The sequence below is a fragment of the Chelonoidis abingdonii genome, chromosome 6 (assembly GCF_003597395.2).
Source record: "Chelonoidis abingdonii isolate Lonesome George chromosome 6, CheloAbing_2.0, whole genome shotgun sequence".
In the NCBI taxonomy this organism is placed as follows: Eukaryota; Metazoa; Chordata; order Testudines; family Testudinidae; genus Chelonoidis; species Chelonoidis abingdonii.
In genome coordinates this window covers 62,747,107-62,766,371 of record NC_133774.1, presented here as the reverse complement: position 1 = coordinate 62,766,371, position 19,265 = coordinate 62,747,107, and the positions used below count along the sequence as shown (strand labels likewise).

General features: G+C 38.3%; 1 protein-coding gene across 7 annotated transcripts in view; it reads left to right on the top strand.

Annotated features, from left to right (window-relative positions):
* The window catches only part of SKIC3 (SKI3 subunit of superkiller complex), a 77,997-nt gene that overhangs the window by 19,692 nt on the left and 39,040 nt on the right, over window positions 1-19,265 (top strand). For all 7 annotated transcript variants that reach the window (XM_032798698.2, XM_032798697.2, XM_032798703.1 and 4 more), the window contains 14 exons: window positions 741-842; window positions 1,744-1,883; window positions 4,505-4,591; window positions 4,678-4,781; window positions 4,875-5,001; window positions 6,422-6,601; window positions 8,113-8,237; window positions 8,694-8,947; window positions 11,579-11,681; window positions 17,107-17,283; window positions 17,807-17,951; window positions 18,109-18,187; window positions 18,281-18,342; window positions 18,463-18,519. In XM_032798698.2, coding sequence (XP_032654589.2) covers window positions 741-842; window positions 1,744-1,883; window positions 4,505-4,591; window positions 4,678-4,781; window positions 4,875-5,001; window positions 6,422-6,601; window positions 8,113-8,237; window positions 8,694-8,947; window positions 11,579-11,681; window positions 17,107-17,283; window positions 17,807-17,951; window positions 18,109-18,187; window positions 18,281-18,342; window positions 18,463-18,519 — 1,742 coding nt within the window. The remainder of the gene's footprint in view (window positions 1-740; window positions 843-1,743; window positions 1,884-4,504; window positions 4,592-4,677; window positions 4,782-4,874; window positions 5,002-6,421; window positions 6,602-8,112; window positions 8,238-8,693; window positions 8,948-11,578; window positions 11,682-17,106; window positions 17,284-17,806; window positions 17,952-18,108; window positions 18,188-18,280; window positions 18,343-18,462; window positions 18,520-19,265) is intronic.

Genomic DNA, 19,265 nt, shown 5'->3' with positions numbered 1-19,265 from the left:
AAGGAAAGTTGAATCTATTGTTGACAGATACCAGTGGACAATCAAGGTACTTACACTTTTGAGTAACAGATTGGCTCAAGTTTTATTGGGGCGGGAGAGTGGAGAGGGGTGACTAAATCTTAAAACACCAGTGAACTCCTCAATTATCACCAGATTTTTAACATTCTGTTTTTAAGGAAGGCTAGTGAGGAGGTTGTGGTGAAATAGCTTTCTAAGCCCTGAAATTTTTTTGATCTCTTTCAGTCTGCCTTTAGACCTGGGTGGAGCTCGTGCTGTATTGGCATCTGTAGATCTTTTGGTGGTGGACAAAGACCTGAGGGGAAATTTTTGGAGTAGTCCAGGAGATTTGGTGCTCATCTCCCATTAAATGGAAATTTTTATTTTCAAAATGAAAATATATCTCTAAACCATAATGTTGTTTAATTCCTTGCCTTTTTCTCCCAATTTCTTGCTGGATCGAAGAACATTGTGAAAATACTGAATATGTCATAATAGAAAGACTTGTACTCTTTTTTTTTTTTTTTTTTAGTTCCACCTTATTTCATTGTTAATTATAAGTGGCAAGATAATGTTATAAGCCTGGACTGAAATAAAATAAGATCTCTATTTGGGTCTCTTTGCCACTTAGCATGGTGATTCGTGGTGGTGTGTTCGTGATACAACTGTAGTGTACTACCACTTCCAACACCCACTAAGGCTATCTGTAGCCCCAAGATTTATTTTAAAAATATTTGTTCTAGGTTTGCAGCAGACCAGCCAGTGTCAAGCAGCATGGTATTATCTGGCAGAGGCGCAAATGAAAATGCATAAACATAAAGAAGCTGTTATTTCCTGCAATCGAGGTAATTATCCTGTAGCTGAAAGGAGTGGTAGTTCCTAATCTTTCACTTTATATTAGGTCAGAAAACAATATGGTCATGTTGTTAGCTTATGTTGTAGCAAATACAAAGAAGTGAGTTATATTGTGCTTTTGAACTATAACTATCTTAAGAAATCTGATCCAAAGGCTAATAAGGTGTGTCTTCTCAAAATGTTAGTGGAAAAAATAATTTGCTATAGTGCCAACTGAAGAAGCTAATGTTATGGTTACAAATAGAAGGGTACTCTGCATGGATTTTTTTTCCTTTGAAAAGGCCTGGTGCAATTGAAAGATAAAATAATATCTAGGTAGATATATTCACAGGTCCATCTTACACATGGCCAACTTCCCGTGGCATTCAAGCTCTAGAGTTGTTAAACTGTCTTGATCCTTGGAGATTCTCAGCTATTATTTATTGGAGCAATTTCCAAAACTGCAATTATTGATACTAAATTCAATCTATATTTCCACCTGAATTTTACTCTACGCAAATAAGGGAAAGCTAAATTTTGCTGTTAAAGGGACACTGTCAGTTCAAAATGTCTGAAAACTTTGTACCTAGTAAAGTACCTGATTATTATAACTGGAAAACTAGTGAAAATAAAGTATTTCCTTTTTTTCCCCCAGTTCCTTCTGTATGTTTAATAGCACCTTGTATACAGTCAATTCCACATTCATCCTAGTATAGTTAATTGCTCTCTTGCTAAACAGATTTAAATAACAGGGGAAAAGAAAAGACCAAAGTAACACACTTTTAAGAAAAATGGTATGATAAAAGGTGCTCTGTCTCAAATGTGAACACTTAAGTGTCACAAAATGTCAAGTTGATAGTGCCCTTCTTAAATCAAGCATGGAACTAAAATGAAATCTTTCATTTTTAACAGCTCTTAAGATATCAGGACAATTAGATGATGATGGTGGCAATCTACAGCAGAAATACATTGCCCTTCGTTTGAAAGCAGAGGCTCTTATTAAAATAGCAGATGCTGATGCTGCAGAGGAAGCCATTAGCACTCTTGAGCAGGTATTTTTTGACTGATATAGGTATATTTAAAGCAAATCAAGCTGTCTTCCTATTGCACTCACAATCAAAGGATGTTTCCACTCCCTTTATTTTATTCCCAGTGCTGGGAATTATTTTATATCTACAGTATTTGGTAAAACATGTCTCCCCCCCCCCCACATCTTATCCACATTCTTAGTCACTTCAACTCTGAGTTGGCAGTCTCTCTTCAACTATCAACCTTTAAATTTTCAACCTGTCTCATTGATGACCTCTATTTTCGCAGCTTATTATCTCTGGTTCCTTCTTTTTGTTTTAGCTTTATTTTTGTTTTTAATATAAACACACAATGAAACAAAACCTATATAAACACAAGATGGAAAAACCAAAGAAAACATTGAATTTTGTTTTTTTATGATTTGTAAAACAAACCCTGAACCCATAGAGGTCACACACAACATCAGTTATTAAAGTGACTAAATAGATAAAATGTGAACATATCCCCAGTACACATAGGTTTAATGCATACTTTTGCAGTTAAGTATATAATAGTTGTGTGACCAGACATCCTCACATTTTCCCCCAAGCATTTCTATTGGTCATTTTTTGTCCATTTAGGTGGTACTAGAGGGCTTACTAAACCAGTCTATGTATGAAAGAGGAATTGCAGACTTCCATTTTCTCAAACTAGTACTCTGGGCCCCTATAGTTACTGCAGTTTCTTACTGTGGACTTGTAATACAAGCTCATCCAGCACTCCTAAAATACACAAGCTTGGAAAAGGAATGATGGCAGCACTTAAAGAGAGCCCTCAGTATGGAATTCCAGAATACTTGCACTATTTGACAGGTATAGAAGATGTGTGAAAGGTTGGGATGTGGCTGTTAGTATCTCCAACATTTACTGTGTGTTGCCAATCTGGCCTTAAATGTTCTGGAGTCCAGCAGTATCTGTTCTAATATCTTGTTCTGAAAGAATCACAAGGATGAAAAACTGCAGGTATCTTCACATTAGCTGTGGATCCTTCTTAAAGTCTAACTCTGTTTCCTCTAGTTCATGTCTCTCTGACTTAGTGGAAAAACATTACGTATACTTTATCTTGAAGCACGCTTTTCTCACTTACTTATGGTGACAAATACAGGGAGGAGAGAATGAGGGACAGCTCCTGATTGCTGGTTTACTATCCTATCTTGCTCTTAGTCTCCAAAATCTTAGTGCTGTTTTACTCACTGTTTAGACTTCCCTCCCAGCTCTGCCCTTGATCTCTTCCATTTGCTCCCTACACTCCACAGATACCACTCTGTCCAAGGTCACTTAAGCTCCTATCTAAATCAGTGAAATTCCTTATTCTCCCTTAATATGTAAGCTTCCTTTTAAGACTGTTTGTTTTAAACTGTGGGAGGTGCGCTATCAATGGGAAATTGCATGTTTAATATTATTATGACCTTCAGTCTTGCCCTGAGAAGTGCAATGTGCCTCACCATATACCTTGGGGGGAGGAGGGGGAATTGACAGCTGACACACAAGCAGAAATGCATAACTGACTTTGAAAGATAACACATTGAAGCAGGTTTTACTTTGGATAGTTCTACTAAGTTTTATATTAACTATTCTGCAGCGTTTATCTTCAGTTACTTTGCTGTCTGATTTTTTTTTTTTTTTTTTGAAACTTAGCCCCGAAAAACATCTGCTTAAAATGGTTAAATCCAAAACTATAAAATCTGTTCTAATGCTACATTAAGCTTCTTTAGAGAAGATATGCAAGTCTTATTTTAAAAATAAAACTCTACCCTTATGTGTGTATAACCTTTTTTATACCCAAAGTCCTTTTACTTGCTGATCTACAAGCTGTAGTGTACTTCTTTGCTATGATGAGTCAATAGAACAAAGGCCAGTTAGTTATAACTTTCAAGGATCTCAATAACCCCCTCAAAACTTAAAATTCATATATGTACTGAATATTTCCATTGTGAATGGCATTCAACACAGATTCCTATATTCATATATGTACTGAATATTTCCATTGTGAATGGCATTCAACACAGATTCCTATATTCATATATGTACTGAATATTTCCATTGTGAATGGCATTCAACACAGATTCCTATATTCATATATGTACTGAATATTTCCATTGTGAATGGCATTCAACACAGATTCCTATATTCATATATGTACTGAATATTTCCATTGTGAATGGCATTCAACACAGATTCCTATATTCATATATGTACTGAATATTTCCATTGTGAATGGCATTCAACACAGATTCCTATATTCATATATGTACTGAATATTTCCATTGTGAATGGCATTCAACACAGATTCCTATATTCATATATGTACTGAATATTTCCATTGTGAATGGCATTCAACACAGATTCCTATATTCATATATGTACTGAATATTTCCATTGTGAATGGCATTCAACACAGATTCCTAGCATTACTTAATTTCTCTAAAAAGATATGAAGCACAGCCATAACAATTTCTAAGTGGCTTTTGTTATCTGGGGACAAAGAGGGTTAATATATTTACTATTTGTATTATGCCTGGAGATGGGTCTAGTATCTTAGATGAGTAATAACCTACCAACTGTAGGGTTCAATAAAGTTTCAGCTATTGTTTACTATTTTCTAGGTTTCAGATATAAATAATGACCCAGTGCTTCTAGCTCTCAAAGGTCAGGCTTATATGAACAAAGGTTTGATTGCTCAAGCTTCAAAGGTAATCTGTTCTTTTTCTTTTAAATTGAACTATTTTTATCCCTGTATATAACTGGAAAAAAAATAAAAACATATATCCTTTGGCAGGTTGCACAGCAGCTCGTGTTGTCCCACCCTCACCTGGCAGAAGCCCATGCTCTTGAGGGTTTGATTTATTATACCCAAAAGAATTATCAACAGGCAGAGAGAAGGTAGGTTTTTAGTGTGACTCTATAAGGCATGAGGGAGCTCTTTAAGGATTTATATGACCTTTTTCCTCCCCTCCTGCCTCCTTTTTTACTTAGCTTTCAAAGAGCGATTGAAAGAAAAGCTGAAACTGCAGAGTACCATCACTACCTAGGACTCACTTACTGGTTCATGGGTGAAGAAATAAGGAAAGATAAAACAAAAGCTCTCACTCAGTTTCTGAAGGTAACAAAAACACTGTTAACATGTTCATGTGGAACTGTTTATTATAAAACCTAAATTAAAGAATGTCTAGGCTGGAATGGGGCTAAATGTGTATATAATATTTCACAAGCTGAGAGGTTGGAAAGCTTGCACATGGGACAAATTAAAAGTGGTAGCTGGGAAAAATGGATCTCCATGCAAACTCTTTCTTGAAACCATGTGACTCCTTGGAAGCTACTTGCTGCCTCCTCACCTTCCTCTCGTAGAGGCTCCTAATGCAGCCTAATGGTAGTGACTTAGGAAGCAGCTTCTGACCTACCTTTTCTCATGGGCTATGCAGTCCAGGCTGATGTCCATGCACTTCAGAAAGTGGGGAAGGAAGCAAAGAGAAGGGAAAATTTTAAAGTGGCAACTGAAAAAATGGGGAGAAAGGGGCAGGAGAGACAAAAAAGGAGGGTTGGGAAATTCTAAGTTGGATAACCAAGTTGAAAAGTTGGGTGCTACTGATTTAAGTAAGCTGTGTTTTTCCCCTTGTTTTTTTCCTATATAGAAATGAATCTATACACAATTGTGATGCATGCTACTCACTTAAGAGACATGGCGAGCATGCTGCATTCTTGTTCTTTGTCATGGATTATAAACTTGGTCAACAGATGCACCACCGGCTATTTTCAACAGACTTGTTTTTTGTGTTTTAGGGCTTGCTTTTTTTTTTTTTGTTTGGTTGTTGTTTTTTACAACCTTTTACCCTCTGTATATAGGGGTATTTCTTTTTCTCACTCTGGCTGGGAAAAGAACATTTATAGACTCCAGAGTGAAAAAATGGCATCCTCATCTACTGTCTCCAGTCTGATCTCTGTGCTGTATGCTGGACAATATGAAAATGATGCTTTTAATAATTTATGTATGTTGGTCTTTTTCTTTGATCACTACAGAACTGTCACTCTGCTGTGTGGGTTGTGGCCTTTCAGACCTAAACAATAGCAAATACTTAAAGTTTCCATTGTTAAGGTTGTTTAAACTTTAGTACATAACAAAATAAATCAGCTTGAAGTTCTGCATGATGTAATGCAGCAAAACTACAAGCGTAGTGCTAGAAAAATGACAGTATTTTTAACTTACTGTTGTAACACTCTAAATGCTTATTAAAGTGGATTGTAATGTTCCCTTCACAACTTGTTTTGTCTGATATGCAGTATTCACAAGCATTTGGCATATTTCTCACCCTCAGTAAACTCCTGTGAAACAACTGAGTATTTTTTTGTTTTAAAATTCTGCTTAGCTTTAATATTACACGAGAAATTCACAAGTAACTTATGTCTTTGGTTCGATATGGCCTCTATTGTGTAAATATTTATATATCAATGGACTCATTCTTGTGTATTTATAATTATGCTTCAAAATGCACCATATTCTTTTCCATTGATGTGCCTGTTCATAGGCTGCAAAATTGGACAGCTACATGGGAAGCGTCTTCTGCTATTTAGGTCATTACTACAGAGATGTAGCTGGAGACAAAAGCAGAGCTCGTGGCTGCTATAAAAAGGCTTTTGAACTAGATAGAACAGATGGAGAAGCTGGAGCAGCAGCTGTAGACTTAAGTGTGGAACTTGGAGACACGGTATTGTATATCCATTTTTTTGAGCATTTATTTGAAGTGACTTGTAGAAGAACAGATTTTCTTGTCTTCAAAATACATAGAGTTTTGAGACTGGACACTTGGTCTCTTTTTCATTGTTTAGTAATGTTCAAGCTTCAGGCCTGCTTGACTTCTCCACTTACAAATATTGATTAAACTTTTTCGGGGGAGAAAATTTGACATAATATTTCTGAGCACCAGAATTAGCATGATTTTGGGGGTGGGAGGGTTAATTGGCAAACATGAAAACCTCATGTCAGCCATACAAACTACTCAGTCAAACAATCCAAAACATCCTCCCCAGAATATTTCTTTTAGATGAACTTCTTGGCCCACCTGTGTCAACTCTTGTAGCCTATTTAAAAAAAAAAAAAAGGCAGAACCCCACTCTTAATAGTTTTACCAAAACAATATGGAAGTCTGGAAGCTTAGTGTTAGGAACTCAGCTATAGAGCCAGTAACTATGGCTTTCAGTAGTTCTGCTCATCGTAGAGAAAATAAAGATCTTTTAATAACGGTGGTAATATTTCCACCACCCCCCAGTAGCCAGGAGTTGTCATAGTTATCTGCCAGATCTAGTTGAGGTGAATGAAACTGTTAATAGGAAGACGTCTGAAAAATAAACTGTCTTTAGAATATATACTAGAGTCAGGTTTGATATGGGACTTCAGTGAACTGCAGTCTTTTGAATAACTCATGCACTTTAAAGAGTCTAATGTTCTTATTAAATGCTCAGTTTTCTAATGTACAAAAGCATTACCATCTTATGTCATAGATTAATTTACGCACAGGTTCAAAGTGAGTGTTTCATCTTGTCTTCTAGATCTTTAATGGTTCTCCCCCTCTTTTTCTCACCCCCCTCAACAACTAGAGGTCAGTCTTCAGGCTAATGCTTCTGATCAGACAAGACTCAACTGAGATTCAAACAAATCAAATTTGGACTGTAGGGTTTGCATAGCTGCTAGAATTTTCGGTGGAACTTTTGAATGACCCATGTTTGTGTAGGTCTACAACAGACAAAAATGGACTAAAAAGCAGCAATGGCTAGCAGAGTCCATGGAGAAAGGAGACAAATTGTTCCTTGCCTCGGTAGTAACCTTTCTATTGTGGTAAGGTCAGCTGATAGAAAGCTTTCTATAATTCTCCTACCATCTCTTCCCCCCTCCCCATCCTCTGTCTGCCTTACTTTAAGAGATCTGATAAAAGAGGGGTGAACAAAAGTTTAAGATGCAATTCAGTCTCATTATTCACCTTGTGAAAGAAATAACGTAACTAAAACATGTCCCAGACAAGAGTCCATAACTAATATCTGATATGAAAGTGATTCTGGAGAAATATAGGCTTTTTTGTTTTCTCTGTTAAAGTAACTGACCTGCGTCTCAATACTTGAGTAGTATTTGTTAGACAAATGCAAATCCCAAACAATGATGTGTTCTCTTTATATTGCATGTACATGTAAATGTATCTAATCTGATATTTTGGGGTTTTATTAGGAGACTGCTTTGGCAATCTTGACTGCAGTAACTGAAAGAGCAAGTGCTGGTACAGCAAAGTGGGCCTGGCTTCGTCGTGGACTTTACTACCTGAGAGCCAGTCAGCACTCCCAAGCAGTGGCTGAGTAAGAAAACTAGTAATTGAGTTAAGCTGTTAGCCCCACAGTCCTAGTCAAACAGCTTAATCTCTAAAATCTACTTAGGTCAAAGACAGTGTAAATAACAAAGCAAATCTCCCTATTAAGAGATTTGGCTTATTGCAGTTGATGCTGCAGCAAATACTATAAAGTCATTTTGTCTACTCTTCTCCTTTTTACAGAAGAATTTACCCTTGAGAGCGGTAGTCAGAAATCAGATTTCATTGAGATCATTTATAAAACTTTGTCTCCATAGGATCATGAGCCAAAACTTGGAAATTTATTACATTGTGTAATGTGCTATAGGAGGATGAAAATTACATAAGAAAAACCTAAAACTATATCATTACATTTATGCAAGGCAGAGATTTTGTATTTTAAATTAACTAATGGTCTACTTTATTTGAATTTGGGTAACTTTCTTTTGTTTCCTGACATGTTCAGCTTGCAGGCAGCTCTAAGGGCAGATCCAAAGGACTCCAACTGTTGGGAGTCTCTAGGAGAGGCATACCTGAGCAGAGGTGGATATACAACAGCACTGAAGTCCTTTATGAAGGCCAGTGAGCTGAATCCTGAATCGATATACAGTATTTACAAGGCTGCATCAATTGAGCAGATTCTAGGAAAATATAAAGACGCTATAGCTGAATACCAACAAATCTTAAAGAAGTCAAAAGAATATGTACCTGCACTCAAAGGTAATAAAGATGGATTGTTAACTTAGTGTAAGATTGAAATTGAAGCACCAAATTCTAGATCAGGAAATGCTTGTACTGTATAGAGAGGAAAAATAACTTTGCCCAGTAAGCAGCACTCACTGGGCACTAGCGGACAAAAAGTTAAAATGGTGAATATTCTTGAGCCCTAGCAGGTAAGCCTAAAAGATTCTCCATTTGGTAGGTGGGATTAAAGCTTAGAATTAAAACTAGGTCTGTCAAATGATTAAAAAAATTAATCAGTCACGTGATTAAAAAATAATAGTGCGATTAAACAATATTAGAATAACATTTATTTAAATATTTTTGGATGTTTTCTATACTTCCAAATATATTGATTTCAATTACAACACAATACAAAGTATACAGTGCTCCGTTTATATTTCTTTTTGATTACAAGTATTTGCACTGTAAAAAAACAAAAGAAGTTGTATTTTTCAATTCACCTAATACAAGAACTATAGTGCAATCTCTTTATCATGAAAGTTGAACTTACAAATGTAGAATTGTGTACAAAAAAATAATTGCATTCAAAAATAAAACAAGGTAAAATTGTAGAGCCTGAAAGTCCACTCAGTCCTACTTCTTATTCAGCCAGTCGCTCAGACAAAGAAGTTTGTTGACAACATGTGCTGGGTCATCATCCGAAACTGCTATAGCATGAAATATATGGCAGAATGTGGGTTAAACAGAGGAGGGCATACAGTTCTCCCCCAAGGAGTTTAGTCACAGATTTAATTAACACACATTTTTTAACGAGCATTCTCAGCATGGAAACATGTCCTCTGGAATGATGACCGAAGCGTGAAGAGACATACGGATGTTTAGCATATCTGCCACGTAAATACCTTGCAATGCCAGCTACAAAAGTTCCATACAAATGCCTGTTCTCACTTTCTAGTGAGACTGTAAACAAAAAGAGGGCAGCATTATCTCCGGTAAATTTAAACAAATTTGTTTGTCTTAGCGATTGCCTTAACAGGAAGTAGGACTGAGTGGATTGGTAGGCTCTGAAGTTTTACATTGTTTTGTTTTTGAGTGCAGTTATGTAACAAAAAAAATTGTACATTTATAAATTTCACTTGCACTTTTCTCAACAGTTTGCACTCCTGTAGTTGTATGAGGTGAATTAAAAAATACTATTTTATCATTTTTACAATGCAAATATTTGTAATAAAAAATAATATACACTTTGATTTTAATTACAACCCAGAATACAATATATATGAAAACCTCGAAAAACATCCAAAATAGTTAATACATTTAAATTGGTATTCCATTGTTGAACAGTGGAATTAAAATTGTGATTAATCGCAATTAATTTTTTTGAGTTAATCATATAAGTTAACTATGATTAATCAACAGCCCTGATTAAAACACACCTTTCTCCTCACTTCTTCCCTCCCTCCACCACCACTTGTGTTTAATCCTAAACAAAAATCACTGCATTTCAAGGAGAGGAGGAAGAGGTGGTTTGTGCCTGGTCTTTTTGCTTTTATATATTAAAACCTGACTGTGTGCTTTTCATTTTAAAAAAAATCTTTGTATTTTCCTCTGAAAATATGAGGAATTTCAAACTCTGTTTTTTGTTTTTTGAAAGCAAGTTGGAGGAGAACTTTGATAGCTGGAATGTGGATTGTGAGTTTTTTATTGCCCATAAGTTAAAGGGTAGGAATGGCTGGATTCTTAGCAAAAAGGCTTCCTCCCAGGTGTTCTAGCTAAATGGACATTTAAAAACAAGCCTGAAGTTTTAAACAGTCTAATTTTAAACTAGTTGGGTGTTTTGTGTGTATCTGTAATTTTCCAGTTCATATTCTTCCAGGGCAGGTAGCAGCTTACTTTCTAACATGAGCAAGAGGGCCTTCTGTAGCCCTGCAAAGATGAGTGTGTTATTGCCAGCCAAACATGCAAATGCCTTACACTCAGCTTGTCGCCGTTTCTCATGTAATGCGATAACTTTTGAGCACCATATCCAATCAATTTCAAAAATTCAGGGAATGTTCTGGGCATCAGTGGCTGGAACCCTATAGATTTTAGAGAAAAATTAGAAAACCAAAAGGGGAGACTCGGAGCCCATCTACTGTTAAGCAGAAGCACAGCTTCAAGCACCTCTGCAGTGGTCTGTAGATCAAACTGATCCCAGCATAATCATATCCCATTTCATCTTTGCACATCCTCTCATTGGAATTTAACATGATTCCCTGAATGATTTGTCAATTAGTAATCTTGGGGAGGGAATGGGGGCATGTACACAGCCCTTGCCATGGGATGGCAAATGGGAGGGGGGCACAATCCCTGGCAGGTGGAAATCGAGGACCTTAGTATAGTGGGTGACTAGGGGGAGTTCAAGGAATCCCTGAAATACAGGGATATGGAAGGTACACAGGGACTTTGTGCAATGGAATGGAGGGATGCCAGGAGCTCCTTCTGTGTGCAGTAAGCTAGGCCTACAGAAGCTACAGAGCATGCTACCCCTTAGTTATCCTTCTTTGACCTGCTGAATGTTCTTTGTGCCATAATACTTGGGTTTTTGAGTTTAACTATATAAAGTTCTTCAAGCTTCTCTTCAAGTCACTCTCTTGCTCACAGAGTAACCGTTTAATTTTCTTTCAGGTCTGGGTGAGTGCTATCTCATGATGGCACGGGCTGCTCTTGCAGACTATCTTGATGGGAGAGTTCTAGATTATGTAGAACAAGCACTTGAATATTTTACACGGTTAGTACTTCATGTTCAAGTCTTAATTAAGATCCTTTGGGATAAAAAAAAATCGTAGTAAATTAATCTAGCATGAAATTTTATTTTGTATTTTTATGAAATAGCATGAATGATGCATTTTGTATTCAGACCAGATGAAGTGATTAGAAAATTTTAATAATTTATAGGTTGTTTCTAAATCTGTTCTTGTCATAGTGTGAAAAGACTGATTAAAAAGCAACAAAGTTCTCCCCCGTGTCCTGCAAGGATGTCAGTGTGGAAATGTAATCACTACTAAAATTGGGGGTGGGAGGTGGGTTTTTTGGTCCCTTTGTGTGGGCCTACCCCCAGTCTTTTACTATGGTCCTTTCAGTTTTCACTGCTCCAGTACTCCAAACTGAGGGTGCTTTGCCTTGTGTAATATACTGTTCAGATCAGAGCGATATTGGTGAAACGTGGTCTTATCTCTTAAACTGAACAGACTTAAATTTGTCTTTCATTAAATCATACATTGTGATTGCAGACTTTTTGTCTGAAACAACCCCTCCCTGCTCCCAGGAAAGAATCGGATATGATGTGGAGCCTCTTGTTAAAAAGAGTGTGAGAGATTATTTGGGATTGGGTTTTTTGGAATAATGGAGATTTACATAGCTCTTGTTTCGACATTTACTCCCGCAGTGTAGGATTTAAAAATAAAAACAGCAAGGTCATTTAAGTCTCCTGTACATCAACAAACTCCACGTTCTTCATGCTACATTCTCACTTCTAATTTTGAGGCATACTGGAGGCTACAGCAGAAATTCTTATGGGAGAGCTAAATTTTTCATCTGTAGTTCATTTTTAACGAAACTAATACATTACCTACAGATTACTGTTGAAACTACTCTTAACCATTTTGTTAAAGACCATACCTTAAAACCTGGGCACGCTGAGGAAAATGGCAAAACTTCTCACTAAATTCAAGGAGCTAGAATTTCACCTATACACATAACGCAAAAAAAACAGTTCAGGAGCCCAGGTGACTGTACCTGTGGAATAAAAAGCTACATTCAAAAGATTAATTAAAATACAATCTGAAATTACTCTTTTATACAAGCTGTTGTCTATGGAGTACTTTCTCTTCTTCCTATCACTCTTTCTTATGCTACACTGATTTGTTCCCCCATCTCAGTCAAGACCTCTTGTGGCCCATGCACATGCAGCCTATGCGCGTCCTAAAGAAGGCCTCATCTGAAGTTCCTTGGTTGGGCCCATGAGCTACTTCAGGGTTTTAAGGCACTTGCAGCCCCTGTTATTGTGGGGAACAAGAGCCTTGAAAAGCAGATGCAAAAAGATAAGGTACATAATGAAATGATGGAATATGTGGAGTTTTCTCTCTTTATTGTAATGAGGGGTATAAGTATGAGTGGAACGGAGTGGAGATATAACTGCTGCAAGTTTGTTCTCCAGATTAGTAAAGTATCAACCCTTTCCTTTCTATACTGTGTTGATTAATCTTGGATTAATAAACAGATTTAGCTTGGTTATGTGACCTTTCACATCATAGTCTAAATTTGAGCCCTAACATCATCAGTCAGAACTTTTAACGGGAAAAGAGCCCACTCCTGTTGCCTTTTCCATCTCTTTATTTATGACCTTAAATTTCTAGATGTCACAACATCTAATCTTGTTTCTTTTCATGAAGCTGACATAGAAGGCTATTTTTTGGGGGTAGAGGTGATCTCCCAGTAGAAGACTCTGTAAAACATCCCATCTTTGCCTGCCTGCCAGCAGTATATGTCATTCAATAGCAGGGTGTATTCTATGCACTTGTAGATGTGGAGAGTCATATAGTTATTTGGCATGATCTAGAAGAGGGAAAGTAAAGAGAATGTAGGGCTTATCTGCAGGGTGAGCTAATGTGCTCTACAAGGCTGTAATTTCTAAAGTGCACTAACTTGTGCATTAATTGGTCTGTTTAGACCCTTCTAATGTATACTAAAGCTTCCCTAGTGCGCTTTAACATGATAGTGTTTCAGCCAGCACTACATTAATGCACACCTGCACAGTCTACACAGCCCAGCATATTGGGGTGCTTTAGAAATCACACACCCACAGAGTGCATTCCACCACTATGTAGATAAGCCCTTATTTTAGTAGAACTTAATTCTTTCCTGCTCATACTGGGTCAAAGCAAGACTGCTTTGTAATACAGTCTAAGTCTGTTAGGAGTGCTTGAGCTTGTCTTCCTCTAGCTGGATGACTCTTCTGCCTTACTCACACTGTCCCTGAAGTAGCTATGGGAGTAGACTCCCAGTGTTGTTCTTTGTGTAGGAGGCACTCATAAGGAATTTTCACAAGTTCTTCCGCTTACTCCAGTGACTCTGTTGCTGGTAAACTTCACCTGTGGTTTTGCTGCTTTCTAAATGACAATATATGGTCAGTTTACCTCCTCCATATGCCACTCACTGTTTCTTGTCTGTCTCTTCATTTTTGCCCTATAGAAAACAACAATAAATTACATAACCCCAATGTTGTTCCTGTGGGTGTTCCACTGTAGGATCCAAGTATCTGTGTACTCTTGGTTGGAGACTTTTATTAGCAGTGTCCATGGGTCCAAACCTGCACGGTGTGCAATTTGGTGCCGGGGTATATAGGGAAGGGCGGACCCACAGTCACTCCAATTCCTTCTCAACCGCTTTTGTCTCCAGATGGAGCTCTGTGGTGTCTGCTGTTTCTCTAGAAGTATTTGTACTTGCGGGGAGGTTATTATTTTTCCTTTTTAGCCATAGTTATGCTTTTGGGAGCGTTCCCCTCTCCCAAGCTTTGTTGTTGTTTGCAGTACTCCCTGTTTGGGTTATGTCGAAGGCCATGAGTTTCAAACCCCATCAGACTTGCCAAAGGCCTTCCCCCCTCAGTGACAGGACTTCAGCTGCCTCAAGTGCTTTGGAGAGTCACACTCCCATCAAAGTGCAAGGTCTGCATGAGGTTCAAAAGCAGATCTTGCAAACTGAGGGAGGATAGATTGAAGCTCTTCTTACTGAAGTGCCCCCTGAAGCCCTCTGTGTCCAAACCCCCCCCACCTTACCCCCATATATCAGCCTCATCCTCTGAGGCTGCGACAGTGACGTCCAGAGCTCCAGAGGCAGCTTCAGAAACAGTGCATTCGAAGAAGAGAGCCCCATTTCACAGAGAGACTCTAGAAGAAGGGATAAGTCACTTCTTTGAGCTAGATTCAGGGAGACTTCATGTTCCATCATGGGTGTTGCTGAGGCTCCTGTGGACTTCACTACTGAAGCATTAATATGGCCCAAAAAGACCTCCTGTTCCCAGAGGTCTTCCAGTAAACAGGAGTGAGAAGTGCCATCTCTGGGAGAGGCAGCAGAAACCTCCAGGAACCATGATTCCTCTAAGGCTAAGAATTCTGGAAAAGCTATCTCAGACATCAGTACTCATAGCCATATGGAGCAATCAGACCGGCCTCTGGCTCCCTGAGGGAAAGGGTGTCATTCCCTGGAGCTGCAACACCTGCTGGTGACCAACTCTCTTCACTGTGTAGTGGGATCCTGATCTCCAGTGCCACCTTGACCTCAGGTACTGCTTCCAGTACTGATGATCAGAGCCCTTCCACTGGACATGGGAGATAATTCCTCAGACACTGAGGATTTTGAGCTGGGCTCTACCTCACTCCCATATCTTTGGAGCTATTTCGTGAGGAGGACATACCAGAGCCCAGTGGATGCTCCCAGCACTCCTGGTAGGACCAACCTTGCCCTCTCCTAACCTACCACCACAGTGGACCTACTGGAATTCTTGGGCTCCTTATAGGGACCTGTTTTATATGGTACTCTCCTCTAAGAGACCTTGTTTAGAGAACCCCAGGTCCCACAGAAGCCTCTGGTCCCACAAGTTCAGCAACCAGTACTACTTCTCCCTGTCCAGGAGGAGACTCTGGAATGGGAGGCAGCCGCTGAGGACAATACACCCACATCATATAAGTAGTAATCCTCCTCCACCAATGAGGCAATGATGCTGCTACTGCCACCACCATCCTCCTATGCTGACAACTGCAGGGCCTTTCAGGACCTAATGAAATGACTGGCTGAATCCCTCCAAATTCCACTGGGGGAAATTTAGGAGACTAACGTTCTTTGGTGGACATTCTGCTTTCCACCCCCTAGGGCAAGGTTGCCTTGCCTGTTAATGAGGCATGATTGTCACCAGCCCATAATATGTGGGATTTGTCAACGTTGTGCAAATGGACAAATAAATATTACATTCCAGCTAGGAGACTGGAATGTTTTTTGCACTCCCCTTCAGCCCATCCTCCAAATCCTTGGTGGTGGATGCAGTTAACAGCAGACACTGCCAAGCTCGCTCCAAGCCCACCCACTCAGACAGGGAGTCCAAGAGTTCAGAACTTCTTGAATGGAAGAGCTATTTGTCTGTTGCTTTTCAATTTTGGGTGGCAAACTTATCAGGTCTTAATAGAATAATTGTAGAAATCATATTTTGCCAAGTTCAATCATCTGTCTCAAGAACCAACAGAACAATTTCAAGCCCTCATTTCAGAGGGTCAGTTTATAACTAAAACTTCTCTGCAGGCCTTTCTTGATGCAGCTGACATGGCCTCGTGGTCAGTAGCAACCATGGGTATGCTGTAATCTTCTGGGCTCTTCAGGAAAGTTCAGAATACTGTTTTGAAGACCTTCCCTTTTGAAGGACTTAAGCTCTTCAACTGGTGTCACTGACACCTGGGCCTAATCCGTCAATCCAGGATGATGCTCTGGTTGCTTGGGATTTATGTATCTGGCACAAAAACATTTTTGCAAATCAGACAGCTCAACATTTTTGACCCTTTCAGTTCTAAATGTACCAGGCTTATTCAAGTCCTGTGGAGCCTCCTAGAAAAAGATTCAGACCTCAAAGGAAGGGAGCCTCTTCTATGGTAACCTGTCAGTCTTGCACCTTCCTCTGAATGATTTTGACAGCTTGATTGAGGATCACAAAGCACCCTCTTCACCAGATCTCCTCAGTGGTCCTCTGGCCTTGAGTTGGGCTGCTCTTCAGAGGTTCAGTCCATGCTTTTGAATGGTAGAAAGCAACCCAAGGATACATTGAAGACCAGCTATTCTGGGGAAGCTCAGAATTGAGGTAATTCTTAGTGTTTCCTTGTCATTTTGTTATTGCAAACTAGGTACATTCACTTTTTTAGTTGTGATGGATTAGAGAGGAAATGGAAAGTGACAGGTTTTAACTTGTTCTTGCTCTAAGTATGTATGTCTTTTTATTTTTTACGCGTTCTTTGGAGGGGCAGAAAGGAAAGACTTGTATCAAACTTTGTTGCTCAAACAATTCGTGTTCATTTAAACTTCACATCAATATCAGAATAAACTCCCTTTCTGAAAAAGGGAGAGGACTGCTGTACCTTAAATAACTTATTTAAATTAATACCTTTATTTTGCAGAGCAACAAAGCATCGTCCTGACGTATCTTGCCTTTGGAAACTACTTGGGGATGCATGTACTATTGTGCATGTCATTTCATCATCCAGAGTGAATGTTAAAGTTCTAGGATCCCTTCTTGGTCAGAATAAAGGCAAACAAATGCTGAAGAAAAGTGAGCTCCTCAGTTTGGGAGGAAGGTAACAATCATTATGAGATGCTTCACCATAAAAAGTCTACTAAATCTTAAATGTTCTAGACTAAAAAGATTGGAAGACTAAAAATTTCAAATACTAAATCAATATGCATCCAGCATACATATGTGGAAGTGATATGCATGGAATAAATTGCAGAACTTTTTGATAAATGAATTATGCACCCTTTGACCATCACACCCTTTGCTTTGCCCCCAATCAATTTTCTTAGGACTCTTTTTTTTTTTTTTTTTTTTTTTTTTTTTTTTTTTTTTCCCCCCCCCCCCCCCCCCCCCCGGAATTCATAACCCCAGAACAATTTCAGACAGCTGTCTAACTTAAAAACCTTGCCCCAGAATACTAGCCTGAATTCAGCATAAAGGCTCTGACACTTTTTTCCACACCTGTTTGTTAGTGACCATTTTTGTCTGCCTCTACTTCAAAGCACCTCTGAAGGCAGACTTCAGTGGTTTAACTTTTAAGTGGAATGAGTGGGGATAAAACAGTTCTGTGATTCATGTTTCTGTAGGTGTTATGGCAGAGCGTTAAAACTGATGTCCTCACCCAACACATGGTGTGATCTTGGAATAAACTACTATCGTCAAGCACAGCACCTAACAGCAGCCAATAGTGACACAAATGAGATCAGTGAACTGTTAGAGAAATCTTTACAGGTATTGCCTGTCTTTCTGCCATCTTCATTGACACTTTTTAAAACACTGTCACTTTCAGGATCACTTTGTGCTCAGTGTAACCTAAAACTGTGACAAAACAACAATGGTTAAAATCTAATGTGCTGTAACAACTCACAGTTAATTCTCTTCGTTCCAGTGTCTCAAAAAAGCCGTGAGGCTTGATAGTAAAAACCATCTCTATTGGAATGCACTTGGTGTGGTTGCCTGTTGCAGTGGTAAGTCTCTAAAATTCTGTGTAGCTAATTTAGAGCGCAGCTTGGCTGCTTTTGTTTATAAAATTCAGTTACATCTAATCTCCTGTTTTTCAGGTGTTGGGAATTATGCTCTTGCTCAACATTCATTCATCAAATCTGTTCAAGCTGAACAAATAGTAAGTGCTGTAGGCAGCTACTGTCTGTTTGAAATGGGAACTCAAGATTCTTTTTATGAAATTGTTTTTGAATACAGTAATAAACTGGCTTTAATTTTTGTATTTATTTGTTTTGTGTAGAATGTTGTTGCCTGGACCAACTTGGGGGTTTTGTACTTAGCAACTGAAAACATTCAGGTAAATATTCCTCCTCAGATGATGGCTTTTTGAAAAGATGTTTCTTTAATGCAATTCTAGAATGCTTTTTAACAGCAAAGCACACCCTCCTGTTTAAGGTAAAAGTATTGCCAGTTTATAAAATTAAATCTGCTGTACCATTAAGCAGTTACAGGCAAAATCACATACTTGAATTGAGGTTTATTAAATACTGTTTGAAACAAGTGATTTCCATTAGGAAAAATAATTGAAGTATTCTGGTAACTAGCACAGGTTTGGTTTTTCAGACAGTTTAATGAAATCAATATTATACTGTATGCAGTTTTAAGGGACAAAAACTGCAATCCACCATACAAATTCTGCTTGCCAAAAATTTAATTGTTGTTTCTGCTCAGGGGAGAGCTAGAATAATAAGAGTACTTTTAAATTAAAATTAAAATTTATTTAGACTTATTTGAGGAAATTTGACTGGACCAGAGCATAGTTTAGAAAGAGGCAGTCAAAATCCCAGTTGCAGAACTGAAACTGATCACTGTTTTTATTTTATTTTTTTAAAATTTGCGGTGTGAGAAACTGATTTCTTTAAAAATGGATTAGTAATTACTGAAGCTTTCAAAACTTGTTGCAAAGCTCTTTAATGCTCAGAATCTGATTTTTATGATGGGAATGCTGAGATTACACATAGTTCAAAGCAAAATGTGGATTCAAAGAATGAACGCTTCCAGAACTAAGCTAGCTACATATTTTTTTATGAAGGGGAGAAACTT